Here is a 27,223-nt window from a genome sequence, read left to right on the forward strand (position 1 = left end):
TCAATATTTATTCCCAGGAAATGCCTCATTTGTTCCCAGGAAATGCCCCTCCCAACTGCCTCTCTTTTGAACTCCTTCCCCAGGTGTGCCTTGTGAAGGGAATCAGGGCCCTTTCCTCCCTCTGAAGCCATGCAACCCACGTTGCTCTCTTCTCCGTTCTTCCCTGCATGCCCTAGGATGAAGAAGGGGTGGGCCTGGGTCTTCCTCTGAACTCCCTCTCCCTTTTTCTACCTCTTCCCTGCTCTGCCCAGCCGGACTTTGCCCATCCCCAGTTTCCTCCACAGCCAATGGAGCCTCTCCCCTGCTCCCTGACAGCTGTTCATCTTCCTCCTCTGAGTCAGACTCTGACAGGGGCATGACACCACCTCTGAAGACCTTACAAGCAGAAGAACACCAACCCTGAATCCCCTAAACTCTGCTGAAGATGTTACCTAGCCAGGTAACAAAATGTTCAGAAACCAATCCACAAGCTCGGAGAACGAACCTCCACCCTCAAATCTACAATTCCCCAATTTCCAGAGTGAGGCACGCACAATTTCTAACGCTTCTTTTTTTCTCTCACTTTAGAACCATCCGTTCTGTTCACACGCACACATGAAACACCTCCAGTTATATATGCCAAAGACACGAAATAGTTTGCCAGTGACCTTTTTCATCGTTGTTGTTGACGCCTCGGAAACTTGCCGCATACCTGATGCCAGAAAGCTCCCCCTGCCCTCCCCCCGCGATGCTCAGTTTGCATCTCCGGATTCGCACCACGCCACACGCACATTTCAAAGGAGCATCAGGGTTGCCATTTATAGGAAACGCGATGCGCTAATTGCCTGTCAGTGAGTATATTAAGCCGAGAAGCTAAGATGCTAAAATTGACTTTGGAGGGCTGTAAAAGTTTATAGCCTCATCTGGGCCAGGAAAGTTTCCACATAGAGAATCCCACTTTTGCTTCTTTTTGTGAAAGCAGTTTAAATTAGACTGATTCCTCATTTATAGTACATTGCCACTTCTTCCCTGCTTGCATTTAATAATAGTGGTCGTTCTCAACATATGACCAACAATTGAGCCTCAATATTTACGTTGCCAAGTGAGTTGTTGGCTAAGTGAGTTTTGGGGCCTGTTTTAGGACTTTCCCTCTCCACAATCGTGAAGTGAATCCCTGCTGTTCTTCAATCTGTCACACGGTCGTTAAGTAAATCTGGCTTCCCCATTGACTTTGCTTGTCCAAAGGATGAGAAAAGAGGGGATCACGTGATGTCTCCCCAGGACATGGCAACAGTCATACATGTGAGTCAGTTGCCAAGCATCCAAAATGTAAATCATAAGGCTGCACTTGGAATATTGCAGCCAGTTTTGGTCACCAGAATATAAAAAAAGATGTTGAGACTCGGAAAGAGTGCAGAGAAGAGCAATGAAGAGGACTAGGGGACTGGAGGCTAAAAGAGGAACTGGGTATGTCTAGTTCCGTGATGGCGAACCTATGGCATGCGTGCCACAGGTGGCACGCAGAGCCATTTGTGCCGGCACGTGAGCTGCAGGCAAACCTACCTCACTGCGCATGCGCGTGCCTCACAGCTGATTTTTCGGCTGGTTTGAGGTCTTTGTCGGCATCCCAGAGGCTTGAAAAAAGCTTCTGCAGGCTTTGCAGGGCGAATAATAGGCCCATTTCATCACTTCCTGTAATACCAGAAGTGACGAAACGGGCCTATTATTCATCCTGCAAAGCCTGCAGAAGCTTTTTTCAAGCCTCTGGGAGGCCGAAAAAGGCCTCAAACCATCCGAAAAATCAACTGTGAGGCGTAGTGCAGGTAAGGGGGTGGTGGCGGGAGGGTTGCACGCACATGCGCAGGGGGCATGGGGGAGCACGCACATTGTCTTCTGGGTGCTGGCACATGAGCGCAAGCGCATGCACAATTTTTGGCACATGAGCCCAAAAAGGTTAACCACCATTGGTCTAGTTTGATGAAAAGAAGGACTAGGGTTGGCAATGATAGCAGTGTTCCAATATCTCAGGGGCTGCCCCAAAGAAAAGGGAGTCAAGCTATTCTCCAAAGTACCTGAAGGCAGGACAAGAAGCCATGGATGGAAACAAATCAAGGGCAGAAGCAACCTAGAACTAAGGAGAAATTTCCTGACAGTGAAAACAATCAGTAGAACAACTTGCCTTCAGAAGTGGTGAATCCTCCAACACTGGAGGTTTTTAAGAAGAGATTGGACAATCATTTGTCTGAAGGGGTGTAGGATTTCCTGCCTAAGCAGGGGGTTGGACTAGAAGACCTCCAAGGTCCCTTCCAACTCTGTTATTCTATTCTAAATCACGTGACCCTGGGGAGGCTGCAACGGTCATAAGTGTGAAAAATGGTCACAAATCCCTTTTCTCGATGCCATTGTAACTTCGAACAGCAAAAAAATTATAAGACAGGGTCTTATTTTCGGGGAAACACAGTAGTCCTTGACTTACAACAGTTTATTTAGTGGCCATTCAAAGTCACAACAGGACTGAAAAAAGGGACTTATGATTTATTGCTGAAGGATGCAACAAAAGTGACTAAAAACATTGAAGATGTAAGTAGTCTTTGTTTAGCAACCATTTAGAATTACGTCAACAGCGCTAAAAAAAAAGTGACTTATGTCTGGTCCTCACCCTTATGACCATCACAGCAGCTCCAGGATCACCAGTGATCCAAATTTGGACCCACACTTGTGACCTTTGTGGAATGACAACAGTTGTAGGAACCCTGGGAGCATGCAACCGCCATTTGCAATCTTCCCAGCTGGCTTCCAACACGCATTCGAATGTAAATCACGTGAAGCTGCAATGGTTGTAAGTGTGAAAAATGACCATAAATCACTTTTTTACAGTGCCGTTATAACTTTGCACAGTCCCTGAGTAAACTGTCGTAAGTCGAGGAATGCCCCATAAATTCTGCTGAGGTCTAGAATTCTCTGGATTCTGCAGGGATAGCAGAGAAAGTTTTTTTTTTAAAAAAAACTGCGAATAAAAGAGAGAGAATTTCTGAAATATGCAGAGGGGTCAGCTGAGAACATCAGATATCAGCCACGATGAGTCATTAGTCAAATGGAAAGAAGGAGAAATGAGAAGAAGAAGCAAAATGGAATTAACCTCCAAAGGCTGGGACAAAAATAGGCTGGTGTGAACTAGGACACAAGAGATTTAAACAACAACAACTCTGAGATAACAATCAAGACAAAAGAACAGAGGTGTGAAAATACCAGTCAGGGTTTTGGTATTTGAAAGCCAGACAACCGGTCCAGGATCAAACTTAGAAACTTGTTTAATAATGAAGTGTTTAGATTCCAGATCTGAGACCGTGATGGGAATCGGCGCCATTTGAAATGTTTCTAAGTGGAAACCATGGAAGACCTCAGAGATTCTAGCTATGAAAGGAGCAATAAAATAAGGGGTCCTTGGTGCTCTCAGAGCTTGGTTGTTTTCTTGCAGATGTTTCATGACCCAACTATGCCTGGAATGCACTACCTGACTCTGTTGTTACATCCTCTAACCCCCACTCCTTTAATCTCAAACTATCCACTATTGACCTCACCCCATTCCTAAGGGGTCTGTGTAAGGGGTGGGCATAAGCGCACCATCGTGCCTGCCGTCCCTGGCCTATTGTCCCCATTTATTCATACTTATTTCCTGTATTCTTACTCATGCTTATACTTGTACCTGTTATCTTGTAAGCGATTGACAAATAAAATCAATAAATAGAATCAATAAATAAAATAGACTAGGTAATATCATCAGTGCTAGAAGGGAGTAGAGCTTGTGGCGAGGAGGAGGAGGAGGAGGAGGAAGAGTGGGGCCAGTTGGTAACAATATTTAGGGTTCCACCAAAAGAAACAATTGGAAATACTCTAATTTTGGGGAGAGAATATCTTGCAGGACTCTTAAGTCCCCATTCCAGTAACAACCAGTTGTGTGTCATCACACCCATAAATATTTACACACAGTCTATTGTTCCCCTGCCCACCAATTTAAAGCCTCTGTGATATATTATTGTAGAGAGAAGGTTCCCCTGCCACACCCACCAAGCCACGCCCACAGAACCGGTAGTAGTGTTCCCACCACTGGAACATAGATACCAAAACATCACCCTGCCAGCCACACGCAGATGAGCATAGGTTAATTCCAAGATTAACAACAGAGCAACCATCAAATACACACTACCCCACACTATCACAATCAAGGACTTGCCAAACAAGCCAAGAGTAAACCAGCCCAGCCAAAGAACATCTAAGACCACCTCCCACCAACACTGATAGGACAAACCACTACAGTATAATGTAAACTGAGTGCGAACCAGCGCTGATGATGTTACCTAGCTGGGTAATGAAACGTCTACAAGAAAACAACCAAGCTCAGAAGGCACCAAGGACCCCACATTTCCAACCCTGAGCTACAAATGTTCTTCTTTATTGGAATCTAACGTTGTGTTCTATAAACTGGGCAATGTTTAGATGATGGTCATACCTCTTAACATTGCCCAGTTTATAGAACACAACGTTAGATTCCCCCTTAAGCCAGCATGTTTCCAAGTTTGAAAAAGGAAACTATAGATCTGTTTACAGGCAGGTCTATCTATGTAAACATGTTCTCTAATTTCTTTTGCTTCTTGGGGACATTTCAAGTTATTTATTTAACTACCTGTCTCAGTTCTTGAAACACGCTTGATCTGTTTAATTGAAGCCCAAAGCTGCATCCACACAGCACATTGAACTTGGTTAGTTGTAACCTTGGTTTGTTTCTTGGGAGGCTTAGTGTTTTATGCCCTTAGAGCCTTTCTGTCTGTTTTCTAGGTCTTTGATCTTATCTTTTTTTGTTGTTGTTGTTTAGATTAAAGCAAGCAATTCCAGAATTCTTACTAAGTAATTAAGAGGATTGTGTTGACTCTTAATGCTTCGTTTGTGATCCTCATTATGATTAATTTGCTTTTTAAATTCCTGTCTGTCTGGCTTAAGTTACATAAACGTGTCTCTTTTTTTCCCTCCCCCTCTGAACAAGCGAATGTAATATATATATTTATGCATCCGTTTTGTAATGCAGAGGAAAAGGGGAGGAATTCTGCAAAAGTCTTTCCTTTAAAAAAAAATAAAAATTAAAATGTATTCTGTTCTGTCCAAAGAAATTCACTGAAGTTCTTTCAGCCTTTCTTTCCTGCAACTGACATTTTATATTTCACCGGCCTACAATGCAGAACTTTATATTACACGGTTTAAGGGAGTTTAACAAGCAAGCATGCATTTTGGACAGGGCTGTTTGCAATTTTAAAAGAACATTACTTGCTTTGTGAGAGTTCTAATATATGTCGGGGGGGGGGGAGGAAGTTCTACCTTGTTTAGGCTGAAATTCTGGCATGCTTCTGCAAAATTTTGCATTTTGCTGTAACTCACAGACAGAATTTGTTTATTAAATTTATATGCTGCCTGTGTCGAAGCCACTGGGGCAGGGGAGGGATTCAATTTTTTTTAACAACCGTTTCTGTAGGCGTGGCTAGATGGGCATGGCTAGGTGGGCATGGCCATGTGACTGAATAGGTGTGGCTTTATTAAATTGCAGCGCGCACACACTTTTTTTTTTTGGCCTTCTGGGCCTCAGGGAGCCTCGGGGCGTTTTTGCTCCCAGAAGCTGTCATGCCCCTGTTGGAATCTGATTCCTAGGGGGAGATTGAGCAGCTGATAGGGAGTGGGAGTGTGGCTCCGGTGGCTGTGTAAGAAATGGGGGAGGGGCACAGTCTGGCTGGGCATTCAGAGGAAGACCCAGGCCCACCCCCTCTTCATCCTAGGATATGCAGGGAAGAACGGAGAAGGGAGCAACTTGGGTTACAGGGGAGAAAAAGGCCCTGATTCCCTTCATTAGCTGCAGCTGGGGAAACAGGATAAAAAGGGCGTTTCCACACAGCACCTTGCTGGAAGCAAAGCGTGCACTTTATTTGTTTGTTGAGGCATATCTGGGTTCTGGCATCCTCCCAACTGTGTGTGTTCTGTTATCTTTTGGAAGTCTGCAATTCCTTATCCTGCCCTGTCTCATTAATTGCTGCAGCATGGTTTGTGTTGGTTTTTATTTATAATTTATATGTACTTTGAGTTCGGGCTGAATTTCTTCCCTTTAAAGACTGTTCTTGGGAGAGTTTTCTTTTCTCCAGCCGATGATAATTGGACACTGGGGGCCAAGTTGGAGGAATTAAAGGGACTTTACCTACTTTTGTGACTTTGTTGCTTTTGTGCCACGTCCCGGGTCATCACAGAAGGCTTCCCAGGGGCTCAGGAAGGAAAAAAATGGAGTCTGGTGGGGCGCGCAGCCCCCCACTCCCCCCATGCACTCCATTCTACCTTCCATTCCATATTTTCTTCTCTCCTCTCCTCCACCCTTCCCTGATGCACCCTATCCCCTTGATTATGGCACTTGCTAGTGAGCTTCAAAGAAGGTGAAGATAGGCATCTGATACTGCTATTTTGATTTTTTAAAACCATTTCCCCTAGATACCCCTTCAGAAGGTTGCTTGACTTCTCCCCAGTGCCAAATGACGTACAGAAGGGATACCAGGGAGGGGGTGGGTTGATCAGCAGGGATGAACCGAAAACGTACGGATGCCCCACTATTCCCAAACTAAGCCCCTCCCGGAAATGAAGCTTCTGTGCAGGAGCCAAGATGCTCAATTACTTGGGGAGAATCAAAAGTCCAACCTAGGCACCTTCCTTATAATTCATCACAATCCACTTTTCCATAGGCTGGGTAAAATTTCATCAATCAAAGCTGCATTTCCGATCCGTGGAAGATATGAATTAAATATAGAAGTGGCAGCCATAAGGCTGGAAAGCCTGATTGCCTAAAATCGAAGAGGCTCGGCATAATTGCACGCTTCTTTTCAACAGACAGTATCTGTAAGCGTTATTGAATGTTGTGCCGGAGATGCGGAAATGTGAAATTATAAAAATACAAGCGCCAGTGGCCAAAAACTCATTCTTTGACTCCTTAGTAAACTTTTGGAGAAAGGCGCCATCTGGTGGTAGCAAGTGGTACTGCGGCCTTTATTTGCCATCTGTGGTTGAGATCTTACTTTTAAAGGCTTTGTTAGATCACAGAATAAAATACAAAAATACAAAAGCGAAATAGGAAAACCCATTATACAAGCCTTGGTGGTTATTCTGACCCAAACCTGGTTCCAGGGAAGCAAACATGAGACAAAGGTAACAGTACAACCTTTTAATGATTCTTTACAAATCCCGTTCTTTCATGGGTAAGAGGCTGCTTCAAACCAATTAGCTCCGATAAGAAAGAGCCTTGCCAAGGTTTTGCAAGGCTGCCAAGAACAGCAGATAACCTTACTAAACAATAATTCCAACACAAAGTGTCTCCAAACACCAACTCGGATATTCCTAACGTCCACCAGGCTTGAATGTAAAACTTATTTGCCTTCTGCAAAGAACTCCGGTTTCTCAGCTGGCTTTTATCTCCTCACTGAGGGGCCATTACCTTGCAGCCTTACTCCCAAGTCGCTCGTGCTACTACAGCTGCTCCTTCCTTCGAGCAGCCCTGAGTGTATGCACACTGGGCACAGGCTCCTCAGGGACCTCTTCATCACTGCTGCCAGCCGTCCACACCAGTTGCTGGCGAACCACAGCAGTTGTATAAACAGAGGCACAGGTTGAAAAGCATGTGAAGTATTTAGTACTGCTTTATAAATCCTTCAGGGGGACACGGTGGCTCAGTGGCTAAGACGCTGAGCTTGACAATCAGAAAGGTCGGCAGTTCAGCAGTTCGAATCCCTAGTGCCACGTAACGGAGTGAGCTCCTATTCCTTGTCCCAGCTTCTGCCAACCTAGCAGTTCGAAAGCACATTAAAAATGCAAGTAGAAAAATAGGGACCCCTTTGGTGGGAAGTAACAGCATTCCACGCACCTTTGGCGCTTAGTCATGCCGGCCACATGACCACGGAGACGTCTTCTGACAGTGCTGGCTCTTCGTCTTTGTAATGGAGATGAGCACTGCCCCCCAGAGCCGGAAACGACTAGCACGTATGTGCAAGGGAACCTTTACCTTTATCTATAAATTCTTCGTAAGACCGCACTTGGAATATGCAGTTTTGCTCATCACATTACAGAAAAGATGGTGAGACTTCGGGAAAAAGTGCAAAGAAGAGAGGTTTAAGATCCTGGAGACAAAAACATATGCAAAATTGGGTGTGGCCAGCCTAGAGGAAAAAAAGGACTAGGAGGGACATGATAGCAGTCTTCCAATATTTGAGAGGTTGCCAGAAAGAAAAGGGGGTTCAACCTGCTTTCCAAAGCATTTAAAGGCAGGACAAGAAGCAACGGATGGAAACTAATCAAGGAGAGAAGCAACCTGGAATTAAGGAGAAACTTCTTAACTGGGAGGACAATTAACCAATGGAACTGCTTTCCACCAGAAGTTGTGGGTGCTTAATGCCTGGAGATATTTAAGAAGAGACTGGACAGCCATTTGTCCAGAATGGTATATGGCCATGATGGCGAACCTATGGCATTTGTGTGGGCATGCGAGCCCCAGGTAAACTTTCCTCACTGCGCATGCACATGCGCATGGCTCCCAGCTGATTTTCAGGCCTTTTTCATCCTGCCAGAGGCTTTAGAAGCCTCTTCAGGCTTTGCAGGCCGAAAAATAAGCCCATTTTGTCACTTTCTGTATTTCCGGAAATACCGGAAGTGACTAGATGGGTCCATTTTTCGGCCTGCAGAGGCTTCCCTCAAGGGCTGAAAATCAGCAGGGGCGCAGTGCAGGTAAAGGGGGGAAATCGCATGCACATGTGCAGAGGGTGTGTGGGGCGCACACATTGCCTTCTGGGTGCTGGCACGTGAGTGCGCAAGCACAATTTTTGGCACAGGAGGTTGGACTAGAACACCTCCAAGGTTCTTTCCAGCTCTATTGTGATGGATTGATCCGCTGGAAAATCTTCACGCCCTTGAAAACACAGTTGATGTAGCAACTGCAACATTGCGGGGTGACTACGGCAAGTGGGTTTTTTAATTTTTGCATAAAACAACTTGCCTTTTAAAACGCCTTCTTCTTAACCGAGGGCAACAAATTAAGATGTTGATGCCGTGCACTCTTGTAATGAACTACATATGAATGATGCTTATTTTTAGCAAATAAATGCTCATGCAATCTTTTGCTGTCATAAAAATAGAAGGCGGTATGGGTCAAGGAAGGAAATCAGGAATATTTCCCACCACCACCACCCCGGTTACTTTCAGGTAGTCCTCCTCGACTTACGACCATAATGGAGCTCAAGATTTCTGTCGCTAAGGGAGACTTTTGTTCAGTGAGCTTCACCCTCCCCCATTTTACGGGCTTTCTTGCCATAGCTGCTAAGTGAATAACTGCATGGGGTTACGTCAGCAACACGGTTGTTAAGTGAACCTGGCTTTCCCATTGACTTTGCTTGTCATTTAGTCACCATTCAAAGTTTAAAAAGTGACTTACAACCATTTTTCACTCTTATGACCGTTCCACACCTCCCTGGGGTCACGTTGATTTACATCTCGGATACTTGACATCTGACTCGCATTTGTGACGGTTGCAGCGTCCTCTGGGATCACATGATTCCCCCTCTTGTGACCAACCATCTGATGAGCAAAATCTCCAGGGGAAACCAGATTTGCTTAACAAGTGCAGGGATTCACTTAATGGACGTGACGAGAAAGATCGTCAAATGGGCCAAAACTCACTTAACAAATGTCTCGCTTAGCCACAGAAATTTTAGGCTCAATTGCGGTCGTTAAGTCCAGAACTACCTGTAATTCTCCGTTTGGAGAGAGAAAGTGCAACATGGAAGGATGTTATCTCCCAAACGTTTGCAGGTGTGGGTTTCCTTATACTGCACATCCTTATAGTTTTGTTGTTGTTGAGTCGCTAAGTTGTGTCCATCTCTTCCAAAGGTGCTTTTTTTGAAGCAATTGGACTGTTTTTTCTCTTGAAGACATTTCGCTTCTCATCCAAGAAGCTTCTTCACCTCTGACTGGATGGTGGGGAAGTGGAAGGGTTTATACTCCTTGCAGGCAGCTGGTCGTTTGCATCCTTTTTAGAGGGTCGTTGAGGCCACTTGGAGGTTTCTCTATGTCCTCAGGGTCACCTGAGTGGTGCAAATGGTTCCTGTAGTCTGCAATTTTTTCACTTTGGAAATTCTTTCGTACTCCCACACCATTCCAAGGGTGTTCATCCCAAATTGTGTAGCTCACAGATGGCTAACCTTTCTGTCCTGCCATGCCAAAAGTGTGTACGTGCACATGTGACAGCACCCATAAGACAATGCACATGGGGGGGACCTATGCCTCCTGCACATGCCACCCCCCCATGCATGTCACGTGTTTGTGCATGCGTGCACATCTCCTGCGTGCGCCCTGTTCCCCGCACATATGCGGCAACTACCTGACAATCAACTGGTGGGTGGACAGTGCATGCACCTGCGCAGTGCACTTGCTCTGGAGCGATGGCTCACGTGCCGGCGGAGATGGCTCTGCGTGCCACTTCCTGCAAACATGCCATAAGTTCGCTATCATGGGTATAGCTAAAAGTCTGTTGAGATTCTCAGTCATCCAGAGATACACAGAGAAACCTCCAAGTGGCCTCAGCAACCCCCTAAAAGGATGCAAATGACCAGCTGTCTGCAAGGAATATAAATCCTTCCGTTCCTCACCATCCTGTCAGAACTGAAGAAGCTTCTTGGATGAGAAGCGAAACATCTTCAAAGAAAAACTAGAAAGTCCAATTGCCTCCTGAAGAAAGCATCTTTGGGACAACCATGACCTGGAGGTCAAAATCTCTACACTTTTAGTTATGCAATTTGGGATGAACACCCTTGGAATGGTGTGGGAGTAGGAATAGATTTCCAGAGGGGAAAAAAATTGCAGACTCCATGAACCAGGAGTACCACTCAGGTGACCCTGAGGACACAGAGAAACCTCCAAGTGGCCTCAACGACCGTCTAAAAGGATGCAAATGACCAGCTGTCTGCAAGGAACATGAATCTTTCTATTCCCTACCGTCCAGTCGAAGCTGAAGAAGCTTCTTGAGGAGAAGCGAAACATCTTCAAAAGAAAAAAAAAAGTCCAGTTGCCTCCCCCTCAAAAAAGCACCTTTGGGACAACCACGAAACTGGATGATGGAGAATATCTACAGACTTTTGTCTGACTCTTCGCGACCCCTTGGACCTTAGCACATCACGGCCCCCTCCTTCTCTGTCTCCTGGACTTTGTCCAAATTCATCTTCGTTGCATTGATGGCCCTACCCAACCATCTCATCCTCTGTCGTCCCCTTCTTCTTTTGTCTCCCATTTTTCCCAACATCCAGAGCAAGGGTGGGCTGCTACTGGTTCGCACCTGGTTCGGGCAAACCAGATGTTAATTTTACACCTGGTTACGTGAACTGGTAGTTCTGATGACTGGCTGGCCCCTCCCAGGAGTAACCACATGGGCCATTTTGGATCGTAGGAAAGTTCAAGTTCCATGCGGAGGCTCGGAGAGTGTGAAAAATGGGCCTCCGGAACATTCCAGAAGAGAGAGAGGGAGCCTCCAGAGCCCCGGGAGGCCATTTTCGCTCTCCCAGAGGCTCGAAGAAGGCCTCCAGAGCCTGTGGAGGGCAAAAACTCCCCGTCTGAGGCCCGTTTTTGTTCCCAGGGTGGTGCAGGAGGCCGACTAGGCCACACACACCCATGGCCATGCCCACCCAGCAACCGGGCAGGAAACCTGTTGCTAAATTATTTGAAGCCCATTTTCTGTGGAAGAAAACAGAACAGTCCAGGGATTTGCTCCAGTAGAATGTGCTATCCTTCTGAATGCCAGGTTCATTTAGCTTTGATTTATCTGACAAGGAAAGAAAGCTAAAAAAAAAAGAAAGAAAGAAAGGTACCTTATTTGGGGCAACTGGTATGAAACCAACTTTCTAGGACGTGTGGCAGATGTGATCAATTACAAGGCCAGAAGATGGATGGAAAGAACAATTTGATTGTGCTGTGGTCGTTCCTCTTAGCGTTCCCACTCCCAGCCTACCCACATTTATAAATCTCTTTCATTGATGTCACTCAAATAGGTGAGAAACTTTGCAAGCAAGCAACTTTGTTCCATGTGTTTTGCAAACACACACACTGGAATGGCATTTCAGCCTCTTCTCTCTACAATACACATCACAAAGGCTTTAAATTGGAGGGTGAGGAGTAGCAGTAGACTGTGTGCAAATATTTATGGGTGTGATGACACACAACTGGTTGTTACTGGAATGGGAACTTTAAGAGTCCTGCAAGATATTCTCGCCCATTTAAACAAAAATTAGACCATTTGCAATTGTTTTTATTTGGTAGAACCCTAAATAATGTTGTCAACTGGCCCCACATTGTTCCTGGAAGTATTTCTATCCCAGGTAACCAGTGGTTGGATTCAATTTTTTTTACTACTGGTTCTGTGGGCGTGGCATGGTGGGCATGGTGTGGTGGGTGTGGCAGGGGAGGGATACTGTACAATTTTCCATTTCTTCCCCATTCCTGGGGGAAGGTTACTACAAAATCTCCATTCCCTGGATGGTGACTTAACCTGCTTTCCAGCTCCATTCTCCTGTGCAGGGCAACCAAAGAAGATCCAGCCAATCAGCTGGGACTCAATGGGAGGCAGAGAATAGATGGGGGCGGGGCCAGTCAGAGGTGGTATTTGCTGGTTCTCCGAACTACTCCAAATTTCTCCAGAACTGGTCAGAACCTGTAGAAGACCACTTCTGGAGAAGAGGGAATGAGGAAGGAAAGGATTGTAGAGGGAGAGAGGAGAGGAGAGGACAGGAGAGGACAGGAGAGGAGGAAGGAAGGAAGGAAGGAAGGAAGGAAGGAAGGAAGGAAGGAAGGAAGGAAGGAAGGAAGGAAGGAAGGAAGGGATTTTCAATTATGACAGGTTACTTTTTTCTCTTGTTGAAGTATCTCCAGAACTGATCAGAACCTGCTGAAGACCATACCTCTGCAGGTAACCATGTTCAGAATCCAATTTCTTCTTATCTTCACATCTCCTGGGCTGGATCCAAGGTAGCATTTTGTGGAATTCTGGTTGGACTGGAGGAGGGAAGAAATTAGCAGCGGGCCCTTCCTTTCCTATTATGGTGGTCTAGAACATTGTTTCTCAACTTGGACAACTTTAAGATTGGGTGAAGATCAACTGTTGAGTTGAAGACAACCCACCTTGTTGCCAAGGTTGAGAAATTGTAGAGGAAGTACGAACAGACCCTAGGGGCAGAATGGGACAACTCATCACAGCCAACTCACTGTGGGACAATTTAACAATTCTGTTTAATTATTTAAAATAAATTAAAAAAATATTTTAACTTTTGTCATTCACATTTCATTCTGTCCCTCCTATTACATCCTTTCTTTAATGATTCTATTCTGCCATTTCTTTGATATTAGTGTAACTCTAGTCTCTGCAGCGAGTTGTGGATGGTGGGTTAGCTATGGCGAATTGGCCAGAGTGAGTTGGCTGTGGTGAGTTGATGGTGGTGAGTTGGCTGTGGTGAGTTGATGTTGGAGAGTTGGCCATGGTGAGTTGGCCATAGTCAGTTGGTGGTGGTGGGTAGGCTATGGTGAGTTGACGGTGGTGAGTTGGCCATGGTGAGTTGGCAGAGGTGGGTGGGCTATGTTGAGTTGGCTGTGGTGAGTTGATGTTGGAAAGTTGGCCATGGTGAGCTGGTGGTGGTGGGTTGGCTGTGGTGAGTTGGCCATGATAAGTTGGCCATGGTGAGTTGGCAGAGGTGGGTAAGCTATGGTGAGTTGGCTGTGGTGAATTGATGGTAGAGTGTTGGCAGTGGAGAATTGGCTATGGTATGTTGGCTGTGGCAAATTGTCATAGACACGCCTGGGGGTCGAATCAAGAGAGGAATTAGCTTAAAGTCATTATGTTGGAAGAAATGGTCTAACTCCAGCCCCCTTATGTTCCATTAATACAGTTTAATATTGACAGTTAGTTGACTAGATTCTTGTGTAATAACTGGAACTTAATGTGTGGTCCTGATTCTTATTGCCTGACAGAAATTTTGGTTTAGAAAATCTTTTAAACAGCAGGGAAAGAAATGTAGGAAGCTGTAAAGGAATGGAGACTTGGTCCTGGTTACTTCCATATTTGGTTCCTAAACTTAACATATAACTAAACTGTTCTAATATAACACAACTTCCAGTGCACAGCCTTGAGCTGATGGTCATCTGCCAATCATCAGGAACAGAAACCCCGAAATATGTGCTGTTGAGCTTGTCTCTTTGGATTTCTGTTACTTGCCTTTTTAATTTTAGCACCATTGAAAATGATGTTGGAGCAGGATGGATGGAAAAGAGGAAGGAAACAGTTCTAAAAATATAGAAAAACTTCAATTTAACCAATAAGTCAAAAGAGAATTGCAGTATTGGTTTGGTTCTGCAACCCAACAAGACAGACACAGACTTCAGAGAGAAATTAGGATTGCAGAAAAAACAGTGGCTACCATCCTGCCCTCCATCAAGGACTTGTATACTGCATGAGTCCAAAAGGGGGCTATGGAAATATCTACAGACCCCTCACATCCTGGACATAAACGGTTTCAACTCCTTCCCCCAAAATGACGCTATAGAGCACTGCACACCAGAACAACTAGACACAAGGACAGTTTTTCCCCAAATGCCATCACTCTATTAAACAAATAATTCCCTCAACACTGTCGAACTATTTACAAAGTCTGCACTACTATTACTATTAGTCTTCTCGTCACTCCTCATCACCCATCCCCTCCCACTTGTGACTGTAGGACTGTAACTTTGATGCTTTTATCCTTACAATTTATATTGACTGTTTCCTAGTACGATTTGATTGCTTATTTGTACCCTGTGACTGTTATTAAGGGTTGTACTTGATGATTCTTGACTCTTAACTAAAGTATCCTTTCTTTTATGTATACTGAGAGCATTTGCACCAAGACAAATTTCTTGTGTGTCCAATCACACTTGGCCAATAAAGAATTCTAATTCTATTCTATTCTATTCTATTCTATTCTATTCTATTCTATTCTATTCTATTCTATTCTATTCTATTCTATTCTATTCTATTCTATTCTACTCTATTCCATTCTATTCCATTCCATTGCATTGCATTCCACTTCGTTCTATTCTGTTCCTATTTCTATTTCGACTTCTATTTCTAATCTATTCCATTGTTCTGTTCTGTTTTCTTCTCTATTCTATTTTCTTCTCTATTCTATTCTATTTTCTTTCTATTCTATTCTATTCTATTCTATTCTATTCTACTCTATTCCATTCTATTCCATTCCATTCCATTGCATTCCACTTCGTTCTATTCTGTTCCTATTTCTATTTCGACTTCTATTTCTAATCTATTCCATTGTTCTGTTCTGTTTTCTTCTCTATTCTATTTTCTTCTCTATTCTATTCTATTTTCTTCTCTATTCTATTCTATTCTATTCTACTCTATTCCATTCTATTCCATTCCATTCCACTTCGTTCTATTCTGTTCCTATTTCTATTTCGACTTCTATTTCTAATCTATTCCATTGTTCTGTTCTGTTTTCTTCTCTATTCTATTCTATTTTCTTCTCTATTCTATTCTATTCTATTCTATTCTATTCTATTCTATTCTACTCTATTCCATTCTATTCCCTTCCATTCCATTGCATTCCACTTCGTTCTATTCTGTTCCTATTTCTATTTCTGTTTCTACTTCTACTTCTATTTCTAATCTATTCAATTGTTCTGTTTTCTTCTCTATTCCATTTTCTTCTCTATTCTATTCTATTTTCTTCTCTAGTCTATTCTATTCCATTCCATTCCATTTTGTTCTCTTCTGTTCCTATTTCTATTTCTTTTTCTACTTCTACTTCTATTTCTATTCTACTCCATTGTTCTATTCTATTCTATTCTATTCTATTCTATTCCATTTTGTTCTATTCTGTTCCTATTTCTATTTCTGTTTCTACTTCTATTTCTATTCTATTCCATTGTTCTGTTCTGTTCTGTTCTATTCTATTCTGTTCTATTCCGTTTTGTTCTATTCTGTTCCTATTTCTATTTCTATTTCTGCTTCTATTTCTATTCTATTCCATTGTTCTGTTCTATTCTGTTCTGTTCTGTTCTGTTCTATTCTATTCTATTCCTATTCCTGTTCTGTTCTTTTTCTGTCCCAGAAACATGTTCAACTTAAAAATACGAACTTGAGTTTCTTGAGTGATAACCCTGTTTCCTCTCTGTCTGTTTTGCTTTGCAGTTTTGTTAAGTGAATCTTCACTAGAATGAGCACAAACAATACCGAGTAACAGCTTTTGTACATCAACATTAATGGAGGAAAAGCCTGAGAAAGAAAGAATGCTGGGATGGAGAGAACATGGACGAATGAATGAGTGAATGAATGAATGCACGAATGGAAAAGCTGCCTTCTGAATGTAGCTCAGCCAGACATGGAAGAATTCTCCGGTGAGACGATTCAAAACATGAATTTGGCCATCAGCTGATTAGAAACCGCGGCTCTCGAACAACATCCAAGAAACGTGCACACTTTTTAAAAGAAATGCTCCAAAGGGCAGGAAACACGTCAAGAGGCAGGAAGTTGATTGAAGAGAATTCCTTCGCTAAATGCCTGGAAGAAAGTGGGATTATCGCTTGCCGCTGTCTTACCACAACCAAAACAGATGCCCTTGTTTTGTGAGGGCCATAAAATTGTTGTTTTTCTTTCATCCGCCATTTGCACACGCTCCATTCTGGCCTCCATGGTTCACTCTTCATCCTTTCTTAGGGTGGGGAGGATAGGACACCTGCAACAAAAAGGGTGGGGGAGGGCTGTCTGACGTGGTTCTTGGTGTGTCGCTGAGATGATGGTTTCCAGGGTGAAATTTGCACCGGGGTGCAGTTATGGATGGGGGTTGGAGGGACGGGACGGGGTGGGGCGGTCTTTTATGGGAAAACCAGTGGAAGGAGAGCTAACACACCTTCTTCCGCCATTTCTGTCACTGGTGGGAGCTGGAATCAGTGGTGGGATTCAAATTTTTTTACTACCGGTTCTGTGGGTGTGGCTTGGTGGGCGTGGCATGACTTGTTGGGCATGGCAAGGGAAGGATCTACTGCAAAATCCCCATTCCCTCCCCACCCCACTAACCTGCTTTCCAGTTCTGTTCTCCTGGGCAGGGCAACAAAAGAAGACCCAGCTGATCAGCTGTGGGCGTGGTGTTCTGTGGGCATGGCTAGGTGGGCGTGGCTTGAAGGGCGTGGCAGGGGAAGGATATACTGTAAAATCTCCATTCCCACCCCACCCCCACTAACCTGCTTTCCAGTTCTCCTGTGCAGGGCAACCAAAGAAGAGCCAGCCTCTGGAGGTAGAGAAGAGATGGGGGCGGGGCCAGTCAGAGGTGGGATTTGCCGTTTCTCCAAACTACTCAAAATTTCTGCTACTGGTTCTCCAGAACTGGTCAGAATCTGCTGAATTACCACACCTGGCTGGAATAGCCATTTAAATGTCTGTCTTGTGTGGTGTTTGCCTGTTTCTCACCCCTTAGCTACGTTCTTAGCAAGGAAGGGGGAGAGGAGAGGAAAGGAAAGGAGGAGGAGGAGAGGGGAGGAGAGGAGAGGAAGGGCAGGGGTGGGATTCAAATTTTTTAACAACCAGTTCTGTGGGCATGGCTTAGTTGGTGGGCATGGCTTCATGGTCATGTGACTGGCTGGGCGTGGCCAACTCAACATCACTCACATCGAGGCACGCATCTCCTCGCCTGGCCTCTCATGACTGTGGGGATGCTGCAACAGTCATAAGTGTGAAAAAGGGTCATAAGTCACTTATTTCAGTGCCATTGTAACTTTGAATGGTCACTCCACACAAGCAAAGTACCAGCAAAGGAGGGGAAAAAAACTCCAGAGACGTTCCTGAGACAGGAAGTCTAGTCCTGCCAAGAAGGTAATAAGGGTTAACAGAGAGGCAGTTTCTATAAGCAACACCAGAATGTTTCCTTCCTGCCTTCCTTACAGGATTAGGCCAGTAATTTCTTCTAACAACCAGTTCTCCCAACTGCTTAGAATGTTAACATCCGGTTCTAGAGAATTAGGTGCGAACTGGTAGAGTCCCACCCCTGAGGAAGTGGGAGAGGAGAGGGAAAGGAAAGTGCAAAAGGAAAAGTGGCGAAAGGAAAGAAAGGAAAGGACAGGAGAGGAAAATCAGAATCCGAATAGAGCTGGAAGGGGCCTTAAAGGACTTCTAGTCCAACCCCTGCTCAAGCAGGCAACCCTACGCTATTTGAGACAAGTGGCTGTCCAGTCTCTTCTTAAAAGCCTCCAGCAATGGAACACCCACAGTGTCTGAAGATAAACTGTTCCACTGGTTAATTGTCCTCACTGTCAGAAGTTTCTCCTCAATTCAAAATTTAAAAATATCAAAAATCAAAAAAAAGGAGAGGAGGAGGAGGGAGGGGGAGCAGAGGAAGGAAAGAGAGAAGACAGGAGGAGGAAGGAGGAGAGGAGAGGGAAAGGAAAAGAGACAAAAAGAGGAGAGGGGAGGAGAGGGAAAGGAAAAGAGACAAAAAGAGGAGAGGGGAGGAGAGGGAAAAGGGAAAGAAAAAAGGGAGAAAGGAAAGGATAGGATAGGAAAAGACAGGAAAAGATGAAAGGAAAGGAAAGGAAAAAGGGAGAAAGGCAAGGCAAGGATAATGTAGGAAAGGAAAGGAAAGGAAAGGAAAGGAAAGGAAAGGAAAGGAAAGGAAAGGAAAGGAAAGGAAAGGAAAGGAAAGGAATCTTATCTTTCCAGGGGAAGTTGAGATTATTTTTGTTAGAGCGATTTGATGAGAATGACTGGGGCAAATTATGGCTGGGGCAGAAAACACAGTCCTTTTATTCAGTGTTTTATTCAGAGTTTTTATTCAGAAAAATAAAAAGATGGCTGATGCTTCATCTATCATCTTTATAAACATAATAAGTAGATTTTACAAACCAGTTGTAGATTTCTCCAACATGGAGCAAACTCAGACAGAAACATTAACTTTGAACAGTCACTAAATGGACTATTGTAAGTCGAGGACTACCTGTATGTGCTGTTCCTTAAGGCTCTGAACTTCAAGTAGGAAGATCTCACAACATTGAACAACAGGACAATGCAAATGAGAGTCACAATGAGAATCTTGGAAGAGATTTCTTCGATGCTCAACAGGTCATAAAGTCTCCTCATTTTTATCCCAAAGGTGCTTTTTTCAAGAGGCAACTGGATTTTCTTATTTTTTTTCTTTCCTTTGAAGACGTTTCACTTCTCCTCCAAGCTTCTTCAGTTCTGACAGGATGGTGGGGAATGGGAGGATTTTTATTCCTTGCAGACAGCTGATCATTTGCATCCTTTTAGAGGGTCATTGAGGCCACTTGGAGGTTTATTTGTGTCCTTAGGGTCACCTGGGTTGGTGCTCCTGGCTCCTGTGATCTGCAATTTTTCCTCTAGGAATCCGTTCCGACTCCCACACCGTTCCAGGGGTGCTCGTCCCAATATTCCAGAGATACAAAGATAAACCTCCAAGCAGCCTCAACGATCCTTTAAAAGGATGCAAATGATCAGCTGTCTGCAAGGAATAGAAACCCTTCCATTCTCCACCATCCAGTCAGAGCTGAAGAAGCTTCTTGGAGGGGAAGTGAAACATCTTCAGAAGGCCATTGAAGCACTTGGAGTTTTATCTGTGTATCTCTGGATGACTGAGAATCTCGACAGACTTTTAGCTATACAATTTGGGATGGACACCCTTGGAATGGTGTAGGAGTAGCAATGGATTTCCAGAGGAAAAATTGCAGGCTACAGGAACCATTTGCACTACTCAGGTGACCCTGAGGACACAGACAAAGCTCCATGTGGCCTCAATGACTCTCTAAAAAGGATGCAAATGACCAGCTGTCTGCAAGGAATATAAATCCTTCCATTCCCCGCTATCCTGTCAGAGCTGAAGAAGCTTCTGGGACGAGAAGTGAAACATCTTCAAACGAAAAAACAAGGAAGTCCAGTTGCCTTAAAAAAAACATCTTTGGGACAACCATTATGTGGATGACTGAGAATCTCTACAGATCCACTTTAAAAAAATGTTTTTCCTCCTGTGCCGGATCAGGAAAACCTGGTTTAAGAAAGACCAGAAGGCAAGTGACCATCCGCTAATCTCAGTGCGTATTATTTGATGTTGTACAAAGCTTAACTCAATCCTTGCTCCGGAGAGACGCTGATTATCCTTCAGCACAAATGGCATGACAAGACCAGATGCCAGCTGCATCTTACCTAAGGGAAATAGTTTTCCAGGTAAAACAAAGAGGATGTTATATTTTTAATCAACCTGCAGAAAATAGGTGGTGGTCTTATTCTTCTGGGACAGCTTGGGGAATGCCTTGATTTTGAAAAAATAAGAATTGTTCTGTATATACGCTTGTACACATCTGTGGCTCAAAGCGCAGAGACCAAGAGAATGAAGAAGTGGAGAAGTTTCCAGTAAGATGGGGAAGGTAAAAGGCAAATCTGTCAGAAATTGTCAAATCCCATGGCTGGTCCTTATCCTAGAGTAGACAGACTTAGAATAACTTTGTCACTTGAAATGTACACTCGTCGCAGCAGTGGGATTCAAAAAATGTTACCATGGGGCTTGGTGGGCGTGACTTAGTGGGCGTGGCAGGGGAAGGTTACTGCAAAATCCCCATTCCCTCCCCACCCCACAAACCTGCTTTCCAGCTCCGTTCTCCTGTGTAGGGAAACCAAAGAAGACCCAGCTGATCAGCTGGGACTCAATGGGAGGCAGAGAATAGATGGGGGAGGGGCCAGTCAGAGGTGGGATTTGCCACTTCTCCGAACTACTCAAAATTTCTACCAGTTCTCCAGAACTAGTCAGAATCTGCTGAATTACCACACCTGGCTTGAATAGCCATTTAAATGTCTGTCTTGTGTGGTATTTGCCTGTTCCTCACCCCTTAGCTACATTCTTATCAGGGGAGGGGAGAGGAAGAGAAGGAAGGGGGGAGGAGAGGAAAGGAGAGGGGAGGAGGGAGGAGGAGAAAGAGAGGAGGAGGAGGAGTGGGGAGGAGGAGGACAGGAGGAGGAAGGAGAAGATGACAGGGAAAGAAAAGAGCAAAAGGAAAAGTGGTGAAAGAAAAGGAAAGAAAGGAGAGGAAAATCAGAATCTGAATAGAGCTGGAAGGGGCCTTAAAGGTCTTCTAGTCCAACCCCCTGGTCAAGCAGGAGACTATACCATTTCAGACAAGTGGCTGTCCAGTCTCTTCTTAAAAGCCCCCAGTGTTGGAACACCCACAGTGTCTGAAGATAAACTGTTCCACTGGTTAATTGTCCTCACTGTCAGAAGTTTCTCCTCAATTCATAATTTAAAAATATCAAAAATCAAAAAAGAAAGGAGAGGAGAAGAAGGAAGGAGGAGCAGAGGAGGGGAAGGGAGAAGAGAGGAGGAGGAAGGAGGAGATGAAAAGAGACAACAAGAAGAGAGGGAAAAGGGAAAGGAAAGGAAAAAGGGAGAAAGGAAAGGATGAGATAGGAAAAGAAAGGAAAGGAGGAAAGGAAAGGAAAAGAGGAAAGGAAAGGAAAGGAAAAAGGGAGAAAGGAAAGGATAAGATAGGAAAAGAAAGGAAAGGAGGAAAGGAAAGGAAAAAGGGACAAAGGAAAGGATAAGATAGGAAAAGAAAGGAAAGGAGGAAAGGAAAAGAGGAAAGGAAAGGAAAAAGGGAGAAAGGCAAGGAAATGATAACCTTTCTGACCATTCTCCAGAATGGTCAGAATCTGCTGAAGACCACCTGTGATTCATCGGCGTACATTAAAAGGAATTTTTAATTTAATTATTTAATTATTAATTATTAATTTTAATCTTGGTTTACCAATGCAGGTTGGAGAAACATTCAGGGCACAGGTAGCCCTCGACTTAACAAGTTCATTTAGTGACCATTCAAAATTGCGCGCGCCCCGGGAAAAAGTGACTTATGACTGTTTTTCACAGTTTTGATCGTGGCAGCCCTCCCCTGAGGCCACGCGATCAAAATTGCAGCACTCGGGAAACAGGCTCATATTTATGACGGTCCCCAGGGTCCCCTTTTGCAACCTTCTAATGCGCAAAGTCAATGGGGAAGCCAGATTCACTTAACGACCGGGTGAGTAACTTCACGACGGCCATGATTCTTTAACGACTGCGGCAAGAAAGGTCGTAAAATGGGGCAAAATTTCACTGAATGGTTATCTCTGGTAGCGTCAGAACTGTTGGGCTCAATTGCAGTCGTAAGACGAGGACTACCTGTAACTGGCTTGACTGAGGTTATTCAAAGTGAACACATAGCAAATTATTGGAATACTCATTTCAGTCAGTCGGTTCCGGGACCAAATCTGGATTGAATTTAATAATCTTAGGTTAATAAAGGTTGAAAGAAGTCCTTATTAACACGGATTTACTCATTAGTATATAAAAAAATCCTCATTAGTTTCTTAAATTGTACGGTTTCACCTAATGGAAGGATTTGAATCATAACTTTATTTAATTAGCTGGCAGTGTTTTATTAAACTCCAGTGTTGTAACCACGATTGGTGACTGTTTTCTAATACTATCCTGATTTTTACTTTCTGTAGGATTGTGAAATCCTTCAAGATGGTAGCAGCTTTGGTTTTATTAGAAGTGGTAGTAATAAACGCAGAGCTACGCATCCTGTAGTCCTAAGAACGTTCTAGAATTATGGAAGACTTCAGTAGTACAATCTTGCTTATTTCAGGTATGTTAGAAGCCCCAAAATCAATTCTTTTGAGTTCAGAAAGAAAGCAAAGTTCTACAACTGTAGAGAATTGCTGATCCTTCCTTAAATGAAATCTGCAGAATGCAGGATAGGATTGGAAGGGACCTTGGAGGTCTTCTAGCCCACCCCTCTGCTTGAACAGGAGACCCTATATTATTCTGGACAAATGGCTGTCCAGTCTCTTCTTAAAAACCTCCAGGGATGGGGCACCCACAACTTCTGAAGGCAAGGTGGTTAGTTGTTCTCCCTGTCAGGAAATTTCTCCTTAGTTCTAGGTTGGATTTCTCCCTTGATTAGTTTCCATCTATTGCATCTTCTCCTGCCTTCAGGTGCTTTGGAGAATAGCTTGACCCCCTCTTCTTTGGGGTAGCCCCTCAAATATTGGAACACTGCTATCATCTCGCCCCTGGTTCTTCTCTTTAATCTAGACATTTCCAGTTCACCATACATTTTAGCAAAAAAAATGGCTAAAAAATAAAGGCCAACAGACGTTCCCAGGATCCCGCAGTATATTTTAGCCTTTTAGTGTGTTGCAAAAGAAGAGGAAGAAAGAATATCAGCATTTTAAAATTCTAAGATTTTAAAACTGGAAAGAACCAGAAGTTCATTGTAGCCATCTAACCAAAAAAAAAAGGGAATTTACTATGGCAGAGGTTGTTGGTAGGAATGATCCAGGATGCTTGAAACAGAGATGTTACCTCAAAGGAAGCATGAAAAAGGACATCATCCGGTCAGTTATTATCCCATATGGTGGAAGATGTTTACATCTGGAGGCATCAAAGATGTGAATGGCTGCGGGTGTTAGTGTCAGGATTCCAGCGATCGCCCTAATTAAATCAAAGGATTTAATAGGAGCGACATGCTGGCATGACCTGTATGAAGCCGACTCTGAGATACATAATTTACAATCGCCTATGACCCTGTTTCCCTCCATCCCACCCCTCTGGGGGTATCATAATTCAGATTGTCCAACGGAACACATTTATGGGCTAGTGTTATTAATCACGTTCTCCAATAAAGGATTTTTGTGCCTGGTTGCTTCAGTTACAATCTTTGTGCGATAAGCTTGGAATGTACTTCTGAGTTCACTTGCCATATGCTCCTTCAGGGTGTCCCTCCTCCACCCTCTTCTGTATGGCAACTTGGAAACCGGCATAGGAATGTTTTACAAGTTGGCATTTAGTTTGTTGAGTTGGAAGGGAGGAAAATCATGGGGCCGTGGTCTTTTTATCTATAATGTTGGTTCCATCCTTGTTTCCTGTTCCACCTCGCTGATGACGACACAACATTTCCCCCTCTGCGGCCAGCCACCGCCTAAGCAACCTCATCTCCTTAATTCTGGGTTCTGAGCTTCACTTTGCTTGCTTTGACCCTGCCAATCTTCTACTCCTACGAAGGCCGATCAGGTATGTAGCTGCCTCCTTCCCAGCCTCCTTCGGCATTTACTCCACCGCTTCCATAGATGAAGTCTTTGGTAGCAGCGACCATCCATTCTCCCATCTTGACACAAACCGTGCGTAACACAAGTTGTCCACACACCAAAGTTTTGGGCTGGGTTTCCAAATGGGAAAAATGGCACATCTCCTTCCAGCTTGATAGCAATCCAACCCAACCCAACATCCCTTCCTCACTGTGACCCCCGGTGGTGTTAATAACAAAATCCCTTGTAAACCAATGTTGGATGTTTTCTGTTGTCATTTGTGTGTAGGTGTGTGTGCGTGCGCAGATCTGTGTGGGGTGTGTGTGTATGCATGTGCCTGCATGCGTACACATGCGCACCTCCCTTTTTAAAGTATGTACCCCATTCAGTGTAATAGAAGTATGTTTTTTAACGGCTTAATGGTACCAACGCTTTCTACACACCCACTCAACGGTTAGCCCATTCATCCGTACGTAGGTTTTTAGTTTGTACCCACTCTGTTTCTCTGTTTTTGTTTCAAGAAAACGGTTGCCCCCCCCTTGTAAAAAATAAATCCGCCAGAATTCCCGACCTTCTGACGAATCAAAGAACAATAATTTTTGTTACTTCCAAAGTATGCTTGTTATTAAAAATAGTACTTAATAAAGGTCACTATTGGACTTTTGTAGCATACGCCAATAAAGTGTGCGAGTGCCTTTCTCCGATGGTTTCAAGATCATGGCTTGTTTTGTGTCTCGGTTGGTTGTTTTATTTTAAATTCCATCCCAATCTCTTCCCTTCCTGATTTTATTGGGAATAGGTACGGTGGTACTATTCACCCTGAGGCTGGAAAAATATGGATTATTTCTGTGCAGGAAGTCCTTGACTTACGACAATGACTGTTAAAGAGTTATGATGGAGCTCCCCAAAAGGTACTAGCAATCCAGCTTCCAACTTCTGACATGGAGAAATTTGCTTCGCTAGCCTCTTGGACCAGAGATCTGACTTCTGCATTTGGCTGGGCTGTTATTATCATTCTCTCTCCACATAAACACATTTTTAAAAAAAATCAGATTTATTCCGCTGAAGTCATCCCAACGGTGCTTTTTTCAGGAGGCAACTGGACATCTTTGGTTTTTTTCCCCCTTTTGAAGACATTTCACTTCTCATCCTAGAAGCTTTTTCAGCTCTGAGAGGATAGTGGGGAAAGGAATGGTCAGAGTTGAAGAAGCTTCTGGGATGAGAAGGGAAATGTCTTCAAAAGAAAAAAAAACAAAGTCCAGTTGCTCCCTGAAAAAAAAAATGCACCTTTGGGACAACCATGTTCTGGAGGACTGAGAATCTCTACAGACTTTTATTTTGTTGAAGTTTCTTGCTATGTAAAGCCATTATAATAAGGAGGATACTGGAGCTCATTAAAACCTTCAGTTCTCCAGGTTTGTGCTTTGAATTTCAGAAGATGACAACAATTACACTTGTGGGTGCAAACCCCATATAGGGAAGCACAAGGGAGTTAAGCCTTTATCGAAGTAAGCCAAGGGTCTTCAAACTTGGCAAGTTTAAAGCTTGTGGGCTTCAACTCCCAGAATTCCTGAGCTAACATGACCCCTGGGGGTTTGAAGACCCCTGATATCTCTCTATCTATATCTATATCTATATCTATCTATCTATCTATCTATCTATCTATCTATCTATCTATCTTTCCATCCATACATTCTATCCATCTATCTATCCATCTATCATCTATCTATCTATCTATCCATATCTATCTATCCATCCATATCTATCTACCTACCTACCTATCTATCCATATCTATCTATCCATCCATATCTATCTATCTATCTATCTATCTATCTATCTATCTATCTATCCATATCTATCTATCTATCCATCCATATCTATCTACCTACCTACCTATCTATCCATATCTATCTATCTATCCATCCATCCATCCATCCATTATCTATCTATCTATCTATCTATCTATCTATCTATCTATCTATCCATCCATCCATATCTCTCTATTTATCTATCTATCTCAAGGGCCTTCAAACTTGGCAAGTTTAAGACTTGTGGACTTCAACTCCCAGAATTCCTGAGCTAACGTGACTGGAGGAGGAATTCTGGGAGTTGAAGTCCGCAAGTCTTAAAGCTGTCAAGTTTGAAGATCCCTGAAGTAAAGTGATGCTCTCATTTATGCATGGCTTGCAATGTGCGGTTTTGTCCACCAGATGGCGGGAAAGCATCTTCACAAAACAACGAAATAAAACTGCGGGGACAGTCCAGCAGGAAGGAAGCCGCCCAATTAGTTCGCTTGAACTTACTTAATGACTATGCGAGTCATTTCACCGCATCTCCTCTTTTGGATAGTCAATTGCAAAATTGCATGGTGGTGTATGGGTAGTCCTCACCTTACAACAGTTCATGTAGGGACTGTTCGAAGTTGCAACAGCAGTGAAAAAAGTGTCAAGAGTTACAACCGTGGTAGCATCCCCCGTGGTCATGGGAATCAAAATTCCCACGCTTGGCAATGGGTTCATACTTACAACCATTGCTGCTGTATCCCCAAGGTCACATGATTCCCCGTTTGCCTCCTTCTGACAAGCCAAGTCCGTGGGGAAGCCAGATTCGCTGAACAACCGGATTAACTTAACTTCACAACTGCAAGGATTCCCTTAACAGCTGCGGCCAGCCAGGTCGCAAGACGGGGCAAAACTCCCTTTAACAAGTGTCTCGCTTAGCAACAGAAATGTTGGCGTCTTGTAAAAGATAACAAATAATCAGAGGTGGAAGGGACCTTGTAGGTCATCTAGTCCAACCTCCAGCCCGAGCAGGAGACCCTACACCATTTCTGACAGATGGCAGTCTAGTCTCTTCCTGAAAGCTTCCAGTGATGAAGCTCCCACAATTTCCGAAGGCATCTTCTGTTCTTTTGGTTGATTGTTCTCATTGTCAGAAAGTTTCTCCTTATTTCCAGGTTAAACCTCTCCTTGTTTCAGTTTCCATCCATTATTCCTTGTCTGGCCTTAGGGTGACTTGGAAAATAGCTT

General features: G+C 43.8%; 1 protein-coding gene across 3 annotated transcripts in view; it reads left to right on the forward strand.

The window, feature by feature from the left end:
* LHFPL3 (LHFPL tetraspan subfamily member 3) overlaps nt 1–16,675 on the forward strand; it is a 176,552-nt gene extending 159,877 nt beyond the window's left edge. For 2 of the 3 annotated variants that reach the window (XM_026701641.2, XM_087935560.1), the window contains one exon: nt 16,268–16,675. Coding sequence is in view for 1 of the 3 variants with exons in the window: in XM_087935560.1 (XP_087791686.1) it covers nt 16,268–16,296 (29 nt within the window). In the remaining 2 variants the exon portion in view is untranslated. Of the gene's footprint in view, nt 1–12,951; nt 12,998–16,267 lie in introns of all 3 variants that reach the window. The other variant, XR_015743967.1, reaches the window with a different exon arrangement.
* The last annotated feature ends 10,548 nt before the right edge of the window (nt 16,676–27,223 follow it).

This window comes from Pseudonaja textilis, chromosome 5 (genome assembly GCF_049901715.1).
Source record: "Pseudonaja textilis isolate UNSWEBS1 chromosome 5, rPseTex1.2, whole genome shotgun sequence".
Taxonomy (NCBI): Eukaryota; Metazoa; Chordata; class Lepidosauria; order Squamata; family Elapidae; genus Pseudonaja; species Pseudonaja textilis.